The sequence below is a fragment of the Scyliorhinus canicula genome, chromosome 22 (genome assembly GCF_902713615.1).
Source record: "Scyliorhinus canicula chromosome 22, sScyCan1.1, whole genome shotgun sequence".
Classification (NCBI taxonomy): domain Eukaryota; kingdom Metazoa; phylum Chordata; class Chondrichthyes; order Carcharhiniformes; family Scyliorhinidae; genus Scyliorhinus; species Scyliorhinus canicula.
The window spans coordinates 8,557,288-8,578,972 of NC_052167.1; the positions used below are offsets into that span (position 1 = coordinate 8,557,288).

Below are 21,685 nucleotides of genomic sequence, written 5' to 3' on the forward strand. Positions count from 1 at the left end.
CATGCGTGACGGAGGGTGGAACATGCGTGACGGAGGGAGGAACTTGCATGACGGAGGGTGGAACATGCGTGACGGAGGGTGCGACAGGCATGACGGAGGGTGGAACATGGGGGATGGAGGGTTGGACATGAGTAACGGAGGGTGGAACATGAGGGATGGAGGGTGGGGTGTCCGGGGTCGGAGGCTGGGATGTCAGGGGTCGGAGGCTGGGATGTCAGGGGTCGGCGGTTGGGTTGTCCGGGGTCGGAGGTTGGGATGTCCGGGGTCGGAGGTTGGGATGTCCGGGGTCGGAGTTTGGGATGTCAGGGGTCGGAGGTTGGGATGTCTGGGGCCGGAGGTTGGGATGTCCGGGGTTGGAGGTTGGGATGTCCGGGGTCGGAGGCTGGGATGTCAGGGGTCGGAGGCTGGGATGTCCGGGGTCGGAGGTTGGGATGTCAGGGGTCGGAGGTTGGGATGTTAGGGGTCGGAGGTTGGGATGTCAGGGGTCGGAGGTTGGGATGTCCGGGGTCGGAGGTTGGGATGTCCGGGGTCGGAGGTTGGGATGTCCGGGGTCGGAGGTTGGGATGTCCGGGGTCGGAGGTTGGGATGTCAGGGGTCGGAGGTTGGGATGTCAGGGGTCGGAGGCTGGGATGTCAGGGGTCGGAGGCTGGGATGTCAGGGGTCGGAGGTTGGGATGTCCGGGGTCGGAGGTTGGGATGTCCGGGGTCGGAGGTTGGGATGTCCGGGGTCGGAGGTTGGGATGTCCGAGGTCGGAGGTTGGGATGTCAGGGGTTGGAGGCTGGGATGTCAGGGGTCGGAGGTTGGGATGTCCGGGGTCGGAGCTGGTCTGGAACAAGTCTCAGCTACAATTTTAAAACAAGCCTGCCCATGAAAATGTGGTCTCCTCAGCTGTCCTGAATCTCACGCCTGAAGGTGAGAGATTCCTTTCTCTGAGTTACGAAGCCAATACGCAGAGTGGACAGGGAAAGATCCCAATCCATCTCCTTGATTGTTCCAAAAAACAATTCAAATTCACATTGAATCCAATTCATGTTTCCTACAAAAGAGACAAACTAACCCAGGCTGACAGGGACAGACATCACTCTGATCTCGGGCTTGGTTTGAGCCAGGAACTGGTCACACTTCCATCCTGCCAGGTGTATTATTGGCTTCTGATTATATTATAGTGTTGTGATGGTTAGTGAATTACTTTCATTGCTATTTAAATAACACAGACAGGTTTCTGACTTTTTGACGTGCCAGTCTTTAGTAATAATCTTTATTATTGTGACAAGTAGGCTCACATTAACACTACAATGAAGTTACTGTGAAAAGCACCTAGTCACCACATTCCGGCGCCTGTTCGGGTACACGAAGGGAGAATTCAGAATGTCCAATTCACCTAACAGCACGTCTTTTGGGACTTGTGGGAGGAAACCGGAGCACCTGGAGGAAACCCACGCAGACACGGGGAGAACGTGCAGACTCCGCACAGACAGTGACCCAAGCCGGGAATCGAACCTGGGACCCTGGCACTGTGAAGCAATATATACTCCACAAAGCACCGAGCGCTCTCGATGTGGGAGCCCCTGGTATATTCAGCCACTGATACAGACAGTAATAGCAATAGATAGCTGGAACTGACCACAGAGGCAGGGGCCATTTGAGATCATATGAAGTCAATACTCTGAGCTGTGGGAGCCTTTCGAGTTCAGTAAAGAGGGGAAAATAGGATTCTGGGTGAACGCAACTCAAGAACTGAACAAATTATGGTGGAATTGACCCAACGTGAAGAAAAGTGAAGAAATATTGTTGTGAGAAGATAATCAGGTGAAGGATTTGTGTCCCCTGGAATCTGCTCAGTGAGACCTCAGTAACCTGGCCAATCTTGTACTTGTGCTCCACCACCTGGCTTCATCTGCATATTCAGTGATTACCTTCATGCTCAGAGATCAATCAATACCAGGGCTGTATGCTCATCTACTGAGCATTCGAACCGTCCAAACAGAGAATTCCAGGGATTCAGAGTCTTCTAAGTGAGGAAATCTCTCCTTATCCCAGTGCTAAAAGGTGCCTACCACCCCACCCCCCCCCATAACATTCTGTCATTCATCTACAAGAACATCCATGTCTCTCTAAATACCAGCACTCCAGTAATACCAGAATTCAGCCTGTGCTTCAAGTTTAAGACTGATATTTAGCCAATCTATTGAGCTCCATGCAGCACACAATAACTATGTGTTCCAGCAAACAATTCAATTAAAAGCTGACCCGCGGCCAAGGATTCAACCACTCGTTTTGATGATGTCTCTCAGGCGAAATGCCAGCACGAACCCAAATAAATCAGTGACACTTAACTCTTTGACATCAGAGGCATTCATTATCCAGTCACATCCTGTGATAGTCACAGTAAATATTGCCAAAGTATTTCCATACAAGGTAGAAATATATGAATTATTTATCAGATACTAAAAAAAATCCAGGATGTAATATAACTCTTTTTAAAATTCATTTACAGAATGTAGGCGTCGCTGGTTAGGCCAGCATTTATTGCCCATCCCTAGTTGCCCTTCAGAAGGTGGTGGTGAGCTGCCTTCATGAACCGCTGCGCTCCTTGAGGTGTAGGTACACCCACTGTGCTGTTAGGGAGGGAGTTCCAGGATGTTGCCCCAGTGACAGTGAAGGAACGGTGAAATATTTCCAAGTCAGGGTGGTGAGTGACTTGGAGGGGAACCTCCAGGTGGTGGGGTTCCCAGGTATCTGCTGCTCTTGTCCTTCTAGATGGTAGAGGTCGTGAGTTTGGAAGGTGCTGCCTAAGGAACCTTGGTGAGTTACTGCAGTGCATCCTGTAGATGGTACACACGGCTGCCACTGCTCGTTGGTGGTGGAGGGATTGAATGTTTGTGGAAGGGGGAGCAATCAAGCGGGGCTGCTTTGTCCTGGATGGTGTTGAGCTACTTGAGTGTTGTTGGAGCTGCACTCATCCAGGCAATTGGAGAGTATTCCATCACACTCCTGACTTGTACCTTGTAGATAGTGGACAGGTTTGGGGGCTCAGGAGGTGGGTTACTCGCAGTGCGCATTAAAAAGTCCGGACAGGAGTTCACACCAAGCTGAAGTTCAATCAAAAGGAAAAAGATTTAATGTAACAGAACAAGAGCACGGAGCAGATACTCTACTCCAGGAGCCATCTCACAGTTCATGGCCCTCTGGTTTTATACAGGATGTAGAAGGGGCACCACATCCCTCAGAGGGGATGGGCATTTCCCCATAGTCCTTTGGAAATACAGTCTCATAAGTGTCCCATGACCGACTAAAGGTTTCATTAGTGTCCCATAGCCTGCTTAACTCCAGGTTATGACAGCAGGATTCCTAGCCTTTGACCTGTCCTAGTAGCCACAGTATTAATGTGGCTAGTCCAGTTCAATTTCTGATCAATGGTAACCCCCAGGGTGTTGATTGTGGGGGATTCAGCGATGGTAATGCCATTGAAGGTCAAGGGGCGATGGTTATATCCTCTCTTGCAGGAAATGGTCATTGCCTGGCACTTGTGTGGCGCGAATGTAACTTGTCACTTGTCAGCCCCAAGCCTGGATATTGTCCAGATCTTGCTGCATTTGGACACGGACTGCTTCATTATCTGAGAAGTCACGAATGGTGCTGAACATTGTGCAGTCATCTGCAAACATCCCCACTTCTGACCTTATGATGGAAGGGAGGTCATTGATGAAGCAGCTGGAGATGGTTGGGCCGAGGACACTACCCTGAGGAACTCCGGATACATTTTCCATTGGGGAGACTATATTCTGCCACTGGAGGTGAATGGTTTCTGTTTGTGCTGGGACTAGGAGCTAACCCCAGGAATAATTCCCTCCCCCCTACCAAATTTATACATTGCGGGAGCGCAATGGATTCTGTTCTGAATCCTAATATCAGGTCGCCATATAGAGCAGCTGGCCCAATAGCGAGGTCCAGTGGCTACCACCCCTCCCCAATCACGATGCACTGCCTGTGTGCACCCCCCATTGACAGCCCCCAACAGCACGCACGCATGAGGGTAACCACACACCCACCCCGCCCCTTCACCACCCCCTATCACAGATTCTCAGGCCCCATCATCAGACTCCTCAATCAGGGCGGCAACCCAGGGCAGGTACGCAGGGCAGGTACGCAGGACAGGTACGCAGGACAGGTACGCAGGACAGGTACGCAGAACAGGTACGCAGGGCAGGTACGCAGGACAGGTACCCAGGGTGGATACCCAGGGCAGATACGCAGGACAGGTACGCAGGACAGGTACGCAGGACAGGTACCCAGGGTGGATATCCAGGGTGGGTACCCAGGGCAGGTACGCAGGACAGGTACGCAGGACAGGTACGCAGGACAGGTACCAAGGGCAGGTACTCAGGACAGAGACCCAGGGCAGGTACGCAGGACAGGTACCAAGGGCAGGTACGCAGGACAGGTACCAAGGGCAGGTACGAAGGGCAGGTACGCAGGACAGGTACCCAGGGTGGATACCCAGGGCAGATACGCAGGACAGGTACGCAGGACAGGTACGCAGGACAGGTACCAAGGGCAGGTACGCAGGACAGGTACGCAGGACAGGTACCAAGGGCAGGTACGCAGGACAGGTACCCAGGGTGGATACCCAGGGTGGGTACCCAGGGCAGGTACGCAGGACAGGTACACAGGACAGGTACCAAGGGCAGGTACACAGGACAGGTACGCAGGGCAGGTACGCAGGACAGGTACCAAGGGCAGGTACGCAGGACAGATACCCAGGGCAGGTATGCAGGACGCCGCTTTGGAGGGGGCGGCGCCGCCCCCCATTCCGTCGGGAATTTGGATTCTCCGGCCGTTCACCAAACGCGATTTTGCCGTCGGCGTCGGTGACCGGAGACTCCAGTCCAGTGAATCTCATCTGGCGTCTATAATTCTGACAGAGACATCGGGCGAGAACGTCCGGCCATTCCCACTGGCGGGATTTCCCGCTACAGGCTTGCCGCCGACAAAAGGGGGTTCGGCAGCCAATCCCATCGACCGCGGCGCGACCAGGTGATCCCACCGGCAATCGCCTCTTGCTGCCGGGAAACACGGTGCTGGGACGGCACAGAATCTGACCCCTTGTCTTGCTGTGATTTAGATCATATTGTGTAAGATCATATTAAAAATATAATACATAAATATGTTTCTATTTGACGCACGACGAAGCCCTGCTTCCTTCCCAGATCAAGTTCGATCGAGAGATTTGTGCTGACTGACTTAAAATCTCTCTCAAGAACTCAGTCTGTCAGACAGATAAGACAATTCTCCCATCAATTTGAGATTCAATCACAGGGTGAATGAAAGGATGCTGGTTTAATCTTGATTTGAATAAGAAAATATTCCTGCCCAAGAGACAATTGCAGAAACAATGATGAGGTTGAAGTTAAATAGTGTATTGAATATGACAATCAGTGATGATGTGTTTATGCCGGTGAAGCTTATCATCTCACACATGTTAAACAAGAACCATCTTCCTTTTCAGCTGACTCTTGAAGAGGTGAGATCAATCCCCTGAGGAGAAAACACCACAAAGCACACTATCAGATAAACAGATTGTTTTTTTGTTTAGAAGGGAAAACAGCAAGAATTCCTTGTTCCTCTATTTCTCGAAACGAATGTTGAAGTCACTTACTGAATGGAGTTATCCATTCTGGACACAGTCAGGAACGCAGCCAAGTTGGCGGTGTACGAGGAACAAACAATCAGCGTGAAAAGCCACCAACTGCCCATCACAATCCGCATAGCGACCGAGTTCATGGGTGAGTCTCCACCTGGAATCAGGATGGTACAAGCTTTAAAAGAAGGAAAGGTTTTAATCAACTAATTCCCACTGAAAATATAAAACGAGCTGTAAAGATATTTCTAGGTCATTTTCGGGTGGAACGGTAGCACAAGTGGATAGCACTGTGGCTTCACAGCACCAGGGTCCCAGGTTCGATTCCCCGCTGGGTCACTGTCTGTGCGGAGTCTGCACGTTCTCTCTGTGTGTGCGTGGGTTTCCTCCGGGTGCTCCGGTTTCCTCCCACAGTCCAAAGACGCGCAGGTTAGGTGGATTGGCCATGTTAAATTGCCCTGAGTGTCCAAAAAGGTTAGGAGGGGTTATTGGGTTGCGGGGATGGGGTGGAAGTGAGGGCTTAAGTGGGTCGGTGCAGACTCGATGGGCCAAATGGCCTCCTTCTGCACTGTATGTTCTATGAATGGCTCCACCAGTACTATTCCTTTCATTCGAAAGACGTCCTGGAAGGAAAAATCACATTTAAATCTTTGCAAAACATGCGCGACAGGGTGGAGATAGTGGGAGAGATTGGTAATGGATGCAGATATTATATAGGGTGTCAAATGGATGGACAAATCCCTCCTGACCAATGGTAAAAATGAAAATTGACCCTTTGTGTACTGTTACTGTATTCCGTCGGTGCACACTATTATAGTGCACTGTCAAGTGTGCACACAGAAGGTGCGCTGTTAGACTTTGCATTCATTTAAAGGCAGTTCGATTTAGTAAAATTCAGAACAGAGATTATACGTTGAAAATTAGATGCAGATTGGAGTTTTTGGAATAACTTAATTTTTTCATTTGTGAAACCTGGAGCCATATTCATGATACACAAATTGGATACATTACCAAAATTACATCAAATTCATATCTACTAATAAAGATAATTGCAAAAAAGAATTTTCTTTACAACTCAAAATTGGGCACATCCATTTTTGTAATTATCCATTTTTCTATTATGTTTATAAGGATAAATTAATGCAAATTATTGTTGGAATCTTCCAGCCACTTCCTTGGGTTTTCTAAGCTGAACAGCTCTCCGTTCTCTATTCAATACAATCTTCAACACTTATTCAATAACTTTGAATTCTTTCCCTCATGAATTAGCTCTGAGCCGACAATTAAACATGACCTACAAAAAGAAAATTGTTCAGCTAGAAACCTTAAAAAAATAGTTGCAGCACAGTTTTTTTTTTAACATAATCTTTATTAGTGTCACAAGTAGGCTTACATTAACACAGCAATGAAGTTACTGTAAAATTCCCCACGTCGCCACACTCCGGCGCCTGTTCAGGTACACAGAGGGAGAATTCAGAATGTCCAATTGTCCAATTCACCTAACAGCACGTCTTTCGGGACTTGTGAGAAAATGTCCAGATTCCACACAGAATCGAACCTGGGTCCTTGGCGTTGTGAAGCAACACCTAACCACTGTGCTACTGTGATTTGTCGAGAAGGATTTATTCACCCACGGAGATAGCTCCAGGGTCCCAGGTTCGATTCCCGGCTGGGTCACTGTCTGTGTGGAGTCTGCACGTCCTCCCCGTGTGTGCGTGGGTTTCCTCCGGGTGCTCCGGTTTCCTCCCACAGTCCAAAGATGTGTGGGTTAGGTGGATTGGCCGTGCTAAATTGCCCGTAGTATAAGGTTAATGGGGGGATTGTTGGGTTACGGGTATACGGGTTACGTGGGTTTAAGTAGTGTGATCATTGCTCGGCACAACATCGAGGGCCGAAGGGCCTGTTCTGTGCTGTACTGTTCTATGTTCTATGTTACTGTACTCATCCCCACACTGTGTGTCACCTTTCAAAATAATAAATGAGGACAGCCACTTTACTTTTAGAATCATTGAAACTTATAGCACAAAAGCCATTTGGCCCATCATGACCGTGCTATCTCTTTGAGAGAGCCGTCGTGCATTGTCCCACATCCCTGCTTTTTGCTTGTGTGATGAATGTATGAAGTTGGTTTTATACATTATTAGATGTATTAGCGCAGTAATGGTTTTAAATGCCTGGGTTAGGGACCGTATATATATTCTGCAGTCATGTTTTTGAAAATCCTGGTTTAAAAGAAAGACAAACGCGGTGGCTGCAAAAGGGTGCAATTAAGATGTCATAAATGCCAGGTTATCGTTATTGAAAACCATGCTTATGTTTAAAAGGAGAGGCTAATGAGTTTTTGTTATGAGTTCTGGGCAGTAGATAATTAGAGATGTCGTGCTTGAACTTAAGAAATTAAGGAATGGGATTTGAGTGGAATAAAGATAATATAATAATTGGAGGAGCCAGGTCCATAAAACATGTCTCGTAGGCAGTTTAGGTTTGGCTGTGAACAGAACAGGAACTTCTGCAAAAGGCTGTCAGGTTGAGCAGTAGTATGACACAGACAGGAATCTGAAAGCTTGTTTCCAAACAGTCTTTGAAAGGAATTCTTTATACAGAAGTGACAAGTGCTCCTGTGTTTGCTAACATTATTTAAAAGTGGGTTTTGACCTGTGATGGGCTTTGCCTGATTGGAGATAAAGAAGGTATCAGATGGAAGTTAAAGGGCAGGATTCTCCGACCCCCCGCCGGGTCAGAGAATCGCCGGGGGTCGAGAATCCAAATTCTCCAGCCCCCTGAAAATCGGTCGGCATGAATCGCGCCGCCCGCCTCGGAAAATGGCAGGGACCGGCGCGATTCAATGGGCCCCGGGGCTGCCCGAATTCTCCGGCCCACGATTGGCCAAAGTCCCGCTGTTTTTTTTGCCAGTCCCGCCAGCGTGGATCAGACAAGGTCCCTTACCGGCCGGACGTGGCGGCGTGGGCGGGCTCCGGGGTCCTGGGGGGGGTGGGCGTGGGGCGATCTGGCCCCGGAGGGTGCCCCCACGGTTGCCTGGCCCGCGATCGGGGCCCACCGATCCGCGGACGGGCCTGTGCCGTGGGGGCACTCTTTTCCTACGCGTCGGCCGTGTCAGCCTCCGCGATGGCCAACGCGTAGGTGAACCCCCCCGCGCATGCGCGGGGATGACGTCAGCAGCCGCTGACGCTCCTGCGCATGCACGGACTCTCGCCAACCGGCGGGTCCCTTCGGCCCCGGCTGGCGTGGCGCCAAAGGCCTTCCACGCCAGCCGGCGGGGCGCAAACCACTCCGGCGCCATCCTAGCCCCTCAAGGTGTGGAGGATTCCGCACATTTGGGGCGGGCTGACGCCAGAGTGGTTCTCGCCACTCCGTCCCGCCGGGACCGCACGCCCTGCCGGGTACGGGAGAATCCCGCCCAAAGTGTTTCATTTTATTGTTTTGTATTGTTTAACTGGTAATTATTTTCTGTGATGTTAAGGTAGATTAATACTATGTTAGCAATAAAGTTAGCTTTAATAAATTATATCCCTATTTCTGTGTGGAATCACTTTTGGAGTGAAGTATTCTTTCCTCACAGCTTTACAGATTTAAACACAAAGTTGCTGTCCAGTATCCTAGCAACTCTTGGCTTCTGGTCCAGAATCATAATACTTGAGACTCTGTAGGTTCCTCACGCACAAGTACCTGCCCAACTCCGTGTTGAAATTATTGAAGGAATCAGCTTCAATCAGCATTCTAGATCCTGACAACTCTCTGAGTGGAAACATTTCTTCTGATCTTCCTTCTAAAGCCAATGATTTTAAATTCATGACCTCTGGCTAGTGACTCACTTGATGGAGGGGACAACTCTATCTACGCTTTCAAATTTCCATCAAAGCATTAAGGGCGAGGTCTTAAATGCATATTTTTCAATTGTATTCGTGAAGAAGAAAGACTTGGTAGCTGGAGATTTCTCTTGGGATGGTGAAGTTGAGTAGTGTGCTCTTTCCAAGAGCCGTTGCAGACTCGATGGGCCGAATGGCCTCCTTCTGCACTGTAAATTCTATGTCTATGTAGGTTGCAGGGGCCCTGACACTGATATTTAAATCTTCACTGGCCACGGGTGAAGTGCCAGATGACTGGAGGATAGTTAATGTGGTATCTTTATTCAGGAAGGGTAGCAGGGATAAGCCAGCTAATTACAGGCCGGTTAGTCTAACATCAGTGGTAGGGAAATTGTAGGAAGTCATTCTGAGGAACAGGATTAATGAAAAACTGGAAAGGCAGGGCTTGATCAGGGATGGTCAGCATGCATTTTATGGTGGTAAATCCTGTCTAACCTAACTGTCTAATCTCATTAAGTTTTTTGAAAAGGTGACTAAACATATTGATCAGGGTGCAGCAGTTGATGTGGTTTACATGGACTTCAGTAAGGATTTTGACAAGGTGCCACATGGAAGGCTGATCCAAAAGGTTTGAGCCCATGAGATCCAAGGCAAGTTGGCAAATTAGATCTAAACTTGGCTTATTAATAGGAGGCAAAGGGTGATAGTGGAGTGTTGTTTTTGTGATTAGAAGTCTGTGACCAGCGGTGTCCCACAGGGCTTAGTACTGGGATCCTTACTGTTTTTCATATACATTAATCACTTGGATGTGAATGTAGAAGGTATAACTAGTAAGTTTGCAGATGACACAAAAACTGGTGGTGTTGTTGATAGTGAGGAGAATAGTTTTAGGCTACAGACTGATATTGATCAGCTGGTAAATTGGGCAAAACAACGGCAGATGGAATTTAATCCTGATAGGTGTGAGGTGATGCATTTAGGGAGATCTAATAAGGATAGGGCATACACAATGAACAGAAGGTCCTTAGGGAGTATTGAGGAACAAAGGCACCTTGGTGTACATGTCCATAGATCCCTGAAGATGGCAGCACAGGTAGATAGGGTGGTGAAGAAGGCAAACGGAATGCTTGTCTGCATTAGCCGGGGTACAGAATATAGGAGTTGGGAGGTGTTGGTACAACTTGTAAAACATTGATTAGGCCACAGATGGAATATTGTGAGCAGTCCTGGTCAGCACATCTTCGGAAGGATGGGATTGCACTGGAGGGGGGAGCAGAGGAGATTCACCAGGATGTTGCCTGGGATGGAAGGTTTCAGCGATGAGGAGAGACTGGATAGGCTGGGTTTGCTTTTCCAGGAGCAGAGGAGGCTGAGGGGGGATCTGTTGGAGCAGTCGAAAATTATGGGATGCATAGATAGAGTAGATCGTAACAATCTTTTCCCTGTGGCAGAGGCACCTGAGATGAGGAGGCATAGTTTAAAGGTGAGGAGTGAGTGGCTTCGAGGGGATCTAAGGACCTGGGGATGGTTTAGCACACTGGGCTAAACAGTTGGCTTGTAACGCAGAACAAGATAGCAGCGCGGGTTCAATTCCCGTACCAGCCTCCCCAAACAGGTACTGGAATGTGGTGACTAGGGGCTTTTCACTGTAACTTCATTGAAGCCTACTTGTGACAATAAGCAATTATTATTATTAAACATTTTTTCACTCAAAGCGCGGTGGAAATATGGAACTCACTGCCTGATAGTTTGGTGAAGTCAGGAACTGCCACAACATTTAAGATGCATCTGGGCGAGCAATTAAATAGCCAAAGCGGAGTAGGCCACGGACTAAATGCTGGTAAATGGGATGAGTACAGATTGGTATTGATGGTCAGCACACACATTCTGGGCCGAAGGGCCTGTTTCTGTGATGTAAAACTCTATGAATCTATTAAAGATTCTGAGAGACAGTCTAAATGGTCCCGTGTACAAATGTGTACCATCGTGAACATGACGGGCCCAATGGCCTCCTTTCATGCTCTACATTTCTATGATTCTATGTCACAAGTACAAATCCCACTAGTCTCTCAGTGGCTTGTTCCTTACTGTGCGGATCTCAATAAACACCCAAACATCAAAACATCAAAAACAATAAACACCAAACATCAAAATCCTGACAGAGAAAAATGACGGTCTGCCGCACAGCCGATTGGTTTATTGTTGCTGTGGGCAGCACAAGTGACAGTCTCGTGCCTTTGTGCAAATGGCTCCAAGGAATTGGCCTCCTCTCCTTCACTGCTGGCTTTGCTCAGCGTGATTGGGCAGGGTTCAAATGGAGGGAGACAGATTTTGATTGTTCCAACAAACTCCTAAATAAAAGATTGTTCTGTGTGAGGAACAAAGTGAGATTTGGAATGAACAGCCAGCTTCTAAATTTGTGCCATGCTTTCAGCCATAAATTCATCGATCGCTGAAAGAGCCGATGAGGAGGACTGGTAGTCGTGGGAAGCTACTCTGTTCCTTGGTAAAGAAAGCCTGGTGCAAATAAAATGATCTGGGATGGCGGAGTGCCAACTTTGGGTGTTTGCCATTTGCCGATGACGGCACTGGGCATTTGGAAAGTGCGGGAAGATTACATTTTCGGTTCCTCTGGGGCAAGGCTTCATTTGGCTTCCATTTGGTTGGAATATCTATAACTGTGTCTGCCAGTCTAACTGTGATCCGACGGCCTTTGTTCAATTTCTCAGACTACGCAAAAGTCTGCAAAAACTTTTTCCACAACATACGCCTGGGGCTAACTCTACTGTACACATTGCATTAATAATTAAATTGGCAATGTGCTCAATCACACTCAATGCACTAAAGGTTATTGGGCAGATTATCCTCTCTGGGTAGCCTTGCATAAAAGCACAAGAAATAAGATGAGGAGGAAATCAGTCAGCCTCACAGGGTTCCTCCTGCATTCAATAAGTTTGTGACTCATCTCCGACATTAACACAACCCTTTGATTCCCTTAGTAACAGAAATATTTTACTCTCAGTCTTAAATATACTCAAACACACAGCAGACACTGCTCTCTGGGCAGCGAATTCCAAAGACACACAGCCCACTAAGTGAATAAATGCCTCCTCGTCTCAGTCCCAAATGGCCACCCCCTCAGCTGGCAATGAGCCGTTGTAAGTTCCACTTCATTTTTCATTGACTGGGCTTCTCCTTAGCTGGGGTTTAGCCAGCCGGGGGCCTCGTGCATTCATGGAAACTGCTGCCTTCTTTAGGTCAATAGGAATTGGTCAGTGAGCTAACCTGGTTGGAACTGGGACGTGCAACAGCGCTGTGACAGAAACAACCTGGGCGCTGGAACTGGAGCGATTGGGAAATTTAAAAGTTCACTTGTTGGAAGAGGAGGAGCAGACGGAATCCACTACAACATCCTGAACCACTGACCACTCTGCAGCTCCTATTACCTGTGTGCTGCCCCTCCCCCCCCCCCCTCAATACTGCCCACCACTCCCCACCCCCACCATTTACCGACAAGATGCTCTGCATTCTGACATTGCTAATCTGGTTTGGGGGATCAGCCAGCAGCACATTACTGAAAACCTTTCCAGGCTACAGGGGATGTGGGAAACAGATCGTGCAGCGAGTTAGCACAGATACAGTGGGCAGAATGGCCTCATCCAGTACATCAACCATTCTGTAATTCTAATCAGGACCAGTCATTAAAATAGATAGGCAACTAACTGCCTCCAATCCCCCTCCCTCCTCCCCCTCCAGGGCCCTCAGTGGGCCCCAATCCTGATCATCCACACAATAAACCCCCATCCCCGCTATAAACCCCATCCCCCCTATAACCCACCATCCCCCCTATAACCCACCATCCCCGCTATAACCCACCATCCCCGTTATAACCCACCATCCCCGCTATAACCCCACCATCCCCGCTATAAACCCCATCCCCCCTATAACCCACCATCCCCCCTATAACCCACCATCCCCGCTATAACCCACCATCCCCGCTATAACCCACCATCCCCGCTATAACCCACCATCCCCCCTATAACCCACCATCCCCGCTATAACCCACCATCCCCGCTATAACCCACCATCCCCCCTATAACCCACCATCCCCGCTATAACCCACCATCCCCGCTATAAACCCCCATCCCCACTATAACCCACCATCCCCGCTATAACCCACCCTCCCCGCGATAACCCACCACCCCGCTATAACCCACCATCCCCGCTATAACCCACCATCCCCGTTATAACCCACCATCCCCGCTATAACCCACCATCCCCGTTATAACCCACCATCCCCGCTATAACCCCACCATCCCCGCTATAAACCCCATCCCCCCTATAACCCACCATCCCCCCTATAACCCACCATCCCCGCTATAACCCACCATCCCCGCTATAACCCACCATCCCCGCTATAACCCACCATCCCCCCTATAACCCACCATCCCCGCTATAACCCACCATCCCCGCTATAACCCACCATCCCCGCTATAAACCCCCATCCCCACTATAACCCACCATCCCCGCTATAACCCACCCTCCCCGCGATAACCCACCACCCCGCTATAACCCACCATCCCCGCTATAACCCACCATCCCCGCTATCACCCACCATCCCCGCTATAAACCCCCATCCCCGCTATAAACCCCCATCCCCGCTATAAACCCCCATCCCCGCTATAAACCCCCATCCCCGCTATAAACCCCCATCTCCGCTATAACCCACCATCCCAAATATAACCCACCTTCCCCGCTATAACCCCCCATCCCCGCTACAAACATCCATCCCCACGAAAAACACCCAACCCCGCTATAACCCACCATCCCCGCTATAACCCACCATCCCCGCAATAACCCCCCCATCCCCGCTATAACCCACCATCCCCGCCATAACCCACCATCCCCGCTATAACCCACCATCCCCGCTATAAACCCCCATCCCCGCTATAACCCACCATCCCCGCTATAACCCACCATCCCCGCTATAACCCACCATCCCCGCTATAAACCCCCATCCCCGCTATAACCCACCATCCCCGCTATAACCCACCATCCCCGCTATAAACCCCCATCCCCGCTATAACCCACCATCCCCGCTATAACCCACCATCCCCGCTATAACCCACCATCCCCGCTATAAACCCCCATCCCCGCTATAACCCACCATCCCCGCTATAACCCACCATCCCCGCTATAACCCACCATCCCCGCTATAACCCACCATCCCCGCTATTACCCATCATCCCCGCTATAACCCACCATCCCCGCTATAACCCACCATCCCCTCTATAACCCACCATCACCGCTATAACCCACCATCCCCGCTATAACCCACCATCCCCGCTGTAACCCACCATCCCCGCTATAACCCACCATCCCCGCTATAACCGCCATCCCCGCTATAAACCCCCATCCCCGCTATAACCCACCATCCCCGCTATAACCCACCATCCCCGCTATAACCCACCATCCCCGCTATAACCCACCATCCCCGCTATAACCCACCATCCCCGCTATAACCCACCATCCCCGCTATAACCCACCATCCCCGCTATAACCCACCATCCCCTCTATAGCCCACCATCCCCGCTATAACCCACCATCCCCACTATAACCCACCATCCCCGCTATAAACCCCCATCCCCACTATAACCCACCATCCCCGCTATAACCCACCATCCCCGCTATAACCCACCATCCCCGCTATAACCCACCTTCCCCGCTATAAACCCCCATCCCCGCTATAAGAACATAAGAACATAAGAACTAGGAGCAGGAGTAGGCCATCTGGCCCCTCGAGCCTGCTCCGCCATTCAATTAGATCATGGCTGATCTTTTGTGGACTCAGCTCCACTTTCCGGCCCGAACACCATAACCCTTAATCCCTTTATTCTTCAAAAAACTATCTATCTTTACCTTAAAAACATGTAATGAAGGAGCCTCAACTGCTTCACTGGGCAAGGAATTCCATAGATTCACAACCCTTTGGGTGAAGAAGTTCCTCCTAAACTCAGTCCTAAATCTACTTCCCCTTATTTTGAGGCTATGCCCCCTCGTTCTGTTGTCACCCGCCAGTGGAAACAACCTGCCCGCATCTATCTTATCTATTCCCTTCATAATTTTAAATGTTTCTATAAGATCCCCCCTCATCCTTCTAAATTCCAACAAGTACAGTCCCAGTCTACTCAACCTCTCCTCATAATCCAACCCCTTCAGCTCTGGGATTAACCTAGTGAATCTCCTCTGCACACCCTCCAGCGCCAGTACGTCCTTTCTCAAGTAAGGAGACCAAAACTGAACACAATACTCCAGGTGTGGCCGCACTAACACCTTATACAATTGCAACATAACCTCCCTAGTCTTAAACTCCATCCCTCTAGCAATGAAGGACAAAATTCCATTTGCCTTCTTAATCACCTGTTGCACTTGTAAACCAACCTTCTGTGACTCATGCACTAGCACACCCACCATAACCCACCATCCCGCTATAAACCCCCATCCCCGCTATAACCCACCATCCCCGCTATAACCCACCATCCCCGCTATAACCCACCATCCCCGCTATAACCCACCTTCCCCGCTATAAACCCCCATCCCTGCTATAAACCACCATCCCCTCTATAACCCACCACCCCCGCTATAACCCACCATCCCCGCTATAACCCACCATCCCCGCTATAACCCACCATCCCCGCTATAACCCACCATCCCCGCTATAACCCACCATCCCCGCTATAACCCACCATCCCCGCTATAACCCACCATCCCCGCTATAAACCACATTCCCCGCTATAACCCACCATCCCCGCTATAAACCCCCATCCCCGCTATAACCCACCATCCCCGCTATAACCCACCATCCCAGCTATAAACCCCCATCCCCGCTATAACCCACCATCCCCGCTATAACCCACCATCCCCGCTATAACCCACCATCCCCGCTATAACCCACCATCCCCGCTATAACCCACCATCCCCGCTATAACCCACCATCCCCGCTATAAACCCCCATCCCCGCTATAAACCCCCATCCCCGCTATAAATCCCCATCCCCGCTATAAACCCCCATCCCCGCTATAAACCCCCATCCCCGCTATAACCCACCATCCCCGCTATAACCCACCATCCCCGCTGTATCCCACCATCCCCGCTATAACCCACCATCCCCGCTATAACCCCCATCCCCGCTATAACCCACCATCCCCGCTATATACCCCAATCCGCGCAATAACCCACCATCCCCGCTATAACCCACCACCCCCGCTATAACCCACCATCCCCGCTATAACCCACCATCCCCGCTATAAACCACATGCCCCGCTATAACCCACCATCCCCGCTATAAACCACATTCCCCGCTATAACCCACCATCCCCGCTATAAACCCCCATCCCCGCTATAACCCACCATCCCCGCTATAACCCACCATCCCCGCTATAACCCACCATCCCCGCTATAACCCACCATCCCCGCTAGAAACCCCCATCCCCGCTATAACCCACCATCCCCGCTATAACCCACCATCCCCGCTATAAACCCCCAACCCCGCTATAACCCACCATCCCCGCTATAACCCCCCATCCCCGCTATAAACCCCCATCCCCGCTATAACCCACCATCCCCGCTATAACCCACCATCCATGCTATAACCCACCATCCCCGCTATAACCCACCACCCCTGCTATAACCCACCATCCCTGCTATAACCCACCATCCCCGCTATAACCCACCATCCCTGCTATAACCCACCATCCCTGCTATAACCCACCACCCCCGCTATAACCCACCATCCCCGCTATAACCCACCATCCCCGCTATAACCCACCATCCCCGCTATAAACCCCCATCCCCGCTATAACCCACCATCCCCGCTATAACCCACCATCCCCGCTATAACCCACCATCCCCGCTATAAACCCCCATCCCCGCTATAAACCACCATCCCCGCTATAAACCCCCATCCCCGCTATAACCCACCCTCCCCGCTATAAACCCCCATCCCCGCTATAACCCCCCATCCCCGCTATAACCCACCATTCCCGCTATAACCCACCATCCCCGCTATAACCCACCATCCCCGCTATAAACCCCCATCCCCGCTATAACCCACCATCCCCGCTATAACATACCATCCCCACTATAAACCCCCATCCCTGCTATAACCCACCATCCCCGCTATAACCCACCATCCCCGCTATAACCCACCATACCCACTATAAACCACCATCCCCGCTATAACCCACCATCCCCGCTATAACCCACCATTACCGCAATAACCCACCATCCCCGCTATAAACCCCCATCCCCGCTATAACCCACCATCCCCGCTATAACCCACCATCCCCGCTATAAACCCCCATCCCCGCTATAAACCCCCATCCCCGCTATAAACCCCCATCCCCGCTATAAACCCCCATCCCCGCTATAAACGCCCATCCCCGCTATAACCTACCATCCCCGCTATAACCCACCATCCCCGCTATAAACCCCCATCCCCGCTATAAACCCCCATCCCCGCTATAACCCACCATCCCCGCTATAACCCACCATCCCCGCTATAACCCACCATCCCCGCTATAAACGCCCATCCCCCCTATAACCCACCATACCCGCTATAACCCACCATCCCCGCTATAACCCACCATCCCCGCTATAACCCACCATCCCCGCTATAAACCCCCATCCCCGCTATAACCCACCATCCCCGCTATAACCCACCATCCCCGCTATAACCCACCATCCCCGCTATAAACCCCCATCCCCGCTATAACCCACCATCCCCGCTATAACCCACCATCCCCGCTATAAACCCCCATCCCCGCTATAACCCACCATCCCCGCTATAACCCACCATCCCCGCTATAACCCACCATCCCCGCTATAACCCACCATCCCCGCTATAACCCACCATCCCCGCTATAACCCACCATCCCCGCTATAACCCACCATCCCCTCTATAACCCACCATCACCGCTATAACCCACCATCCCCGCTATAACCCACCATCCCCGCTATAACCCACCATCCCCGCTATAACCCACCATCCCCGCTATAACCCACCATCCCCGCTATAACCCACCATCCCCGCTATAACCCACCATCCCCTCCATAGCCCACCATCCCCGCTATAACCCACCATCCCCACTATAACCCACCATCCCCGCTATAAACCCCCATCCCCACTATAACCCACCATCCCCGCTATAACCCACCATCCCCGCTATAACCCACCATCCCCGCTATAACCCACCTTCCCCGCTATAAACCCCCATCCCCGCTATAAGAACATAAGAACATAAGAACTAGGAGCAGGAGTAGGCCATCTGGCCCCTCGAGCCTGCTCCGCCATTCAATTAGATCATGGCTGATCTTTTGTGGACTCAGCTCCACTTTCCGGCCCGAACACCATAACCCTTAATCCCTTTATTCTTCAAAAAACTATCTATCTTTACCTTAAAAACATGTAATGAAGGAGCCTCAACTGCTTCACTGGGCAAGGAATTCCATAGATTCACAACCCTTTGGGTGAAGAAGTTCCTCCTAAACTCAGTCCTAAATCTACTTCCCCTTATTTTGAGGCTATGCCCCCTCGTTCTGTTGTCACCCGCCAGTGGAAACAGCCTGCCCGCATCTATCCTATCTATTCCCTTCATAATTTTAAATGTTTCTATAAGATCCCCCCTCATCCTTCTAAATTCCAACGAGTACAGTCCCAGTCTACTCAACCTCTCCTCATAATCCAACCCCTTCAGCTCTGGGATTAACCTAGTGAATCTCCTCTGCACACCCTCCAGCGCCAGTACGTCCTTTCTCAAGTAAGGAGACCAAAACTGAACACAATACTCCAGGTGTGGCCGCACTAACACCTTATACAATTGCAACATAACCTCCCTAGTCTTAAACTCCATCCCTCTAGCAATGAAGGACAAAATTCCATTTGCCTTCTTAATCACCTGTTGCACTTGTAAACCAACCTTCTGTGACTCATGCACTAGCACACCCACCATAACCCACCATCCCGCTATAAACCCCCATCCCCGCTATAACCCACCATCCCCGCTATAACCCACCATCCCCGCTATAACCCACCATCCCCGCTATAACCCACCTTCCCCGCTATAAACCCCCATCCCTGCTATAAACCACCATCCCCTCTATAACCCACCACCCCCGCTATAACCCACCATCCCCGCTATAACCCACCATCCCCGCTATAACCCACCATCCCCGCTATAACCCACCATCCCCGCTATAACCCACCATCCCCGCTATAACCCACCATCCCCGCTATAACCCACCATCCCCGCTATAACCCACCATCCCCGCTATAAACCCCCATCCCCGCTATAAACCCCCATCCCCGCTATAACCCACCATCCCCGCTATAACCCACCATCCCCGCTATAACCCACCATCCCCGCTATAAACGCCCATCCCCCCTATAACCCACCATACCCGCTATAACCCACCATCCCCGCTATAACCCACCATCCCCGCTATAACCCACCATCCCCGCTATAAACCCCCATCCCCGCTATAACCCACCATCCCCGCTATAACCCACCATCCCCGCTATAACCCACCATCCCCGCTATAAACCCCCATCCCCGCTATAACCCACCATCCCCGCTATAACCCACCATCCCCGCTATAAACCCCCATCCCCGCTATAACCCACCATCCCCGCTATAACCCACCATCCCCGCTATAACCCACCATCCCCGCTATAACCCACCATCCCCGCTATAACCCACCATACCCACTATAAACCACCATCCCCGCTATAACCCACCATCCCCGCTATAACCCACCATTACCGCAATAACCCACCATCCCCGCTATAAACCCCCATCCCCGCTATAACCCACCATCCCCGCTATAACCCACCATCCCCGCTATAAACCCCCATCCCCGCTATAAACCCCCATCCCCGCTATAAACCCCCATCCCCGCTATAAACCCCCATCCCCGCTATAAACGCCCATCCCCGCTATAACCTACCATCCCCGCTATAACCCACCATCCCCGCTATAAACCCCCATCCCCGCTATAAACCCCCATCCCCGCTATAACCCACCATCCCCGCTATAACCCACCATCCCCGCTATAACCCACCATCCCCGCTATAAACGCCCATCCCCCCTATAACCCACCATACCCGCTATAACCCACCATCCCCGCTATAACCCACCATCCCCGCTATAACCCACCATCCCCGCTATAAACCCCCATCCCCGCTATAACCCACCATCCCCGCTATAACCCACCATCCCCGCTATAACCCACCATCCCCGCTATAAACCCCCATCCCCGCTATAACCCACCATCCCCGCTATAACCCACCATCCCCGCTATAAACCCCCATCCCCGCTATAACCCACCATCCCCGCTATAACCCACCATCCCCGCTATAACCCACCATCCCCGCTATAACCCACCATCCCCGCTATAACCCACCATCCCCGCTATAACCCACCATCCCCGCTATAACCCACCATCCCCTCTATAACCCACCATCACCGCTATAACCCACCATCCCCGCTATAACCCACCATCCCCGCTATAACCCACCATCCCCGCTATAACCCACCATCCCCGCTATAACCCACCATCCCCGCTATAACCCACCATCCCCGCTATAACCCACCATCCCCTCCATAGCCCACCATCCCCGCTATAACCCACCATCCCCACTATAACCCACCATCCCCGCTATAAACCCCCATCCCCACTATAACCCACCATCCCCGCTATAACCCACCATCCCCGCTATAACCCACCATCCCCGCTATAACCCACCTTCCCCGCTATAAACCCCCATCCCCGCTATAAGAACATAAGAACATAAGAACTAGGAGCAGGAGTAGGCCATCTGGCCCCTCGAGCCTGCTCCGCCATTCAATTAGATCATGGCTGATCTTTTGTGGACTCAGCTCCACTTTCCGGCCCGAACACCATAACCCTTAATCCCTTTATTCTTCAAAAAACTATCTATCTTTACCTTAAAAACATGTAATGAAGGAGCCTCAACTGCTTCACTGGGCAAGGAATTCCATAGATTCACAACCCTTTGGGTGAAGAAGTTCCTCCTAAACTCAGTCCTAAATCTACTTCCCCTTATTTTGAGGCTATGCCCCCTCGTTCTGTTGTCACCCGCCAGTGGAAACAGCCTGCCCGCATCTATCCTATCTATTCCCTTCATAATTTTAAATGT

The 21,685-nt window shown here is 50.9% G+C and overlaps 1 protein-coding gene across 3 annotated transcripts in view; it reads right to left on the reverse strand.

Annotated features, from left to right (window-relative positions):
• Nucleotides 1-21,685, reverse strand: part of LOC119956109 (glutamate receptor ionotropic, delta-1-like) — a 709,994-nt gene that overhangs the window by 33,190 nt on the left and 655,119 nt on the right. For all 3 annotated transcript variants that reach the window (XM_038782976.1, XM_038782978.1, XM_038782977.1), the window contains exon 12: nucleotides 5,660-5,798. In XM_038782976.1, the coding sequence (XP_038638904.1) occupies nucleotides 5,660-5,798 (139 nt within the window). The remainder of the gene's footprint in view (nucleotides 1-5,659; nucleotides 5,799-21,685) is intronic.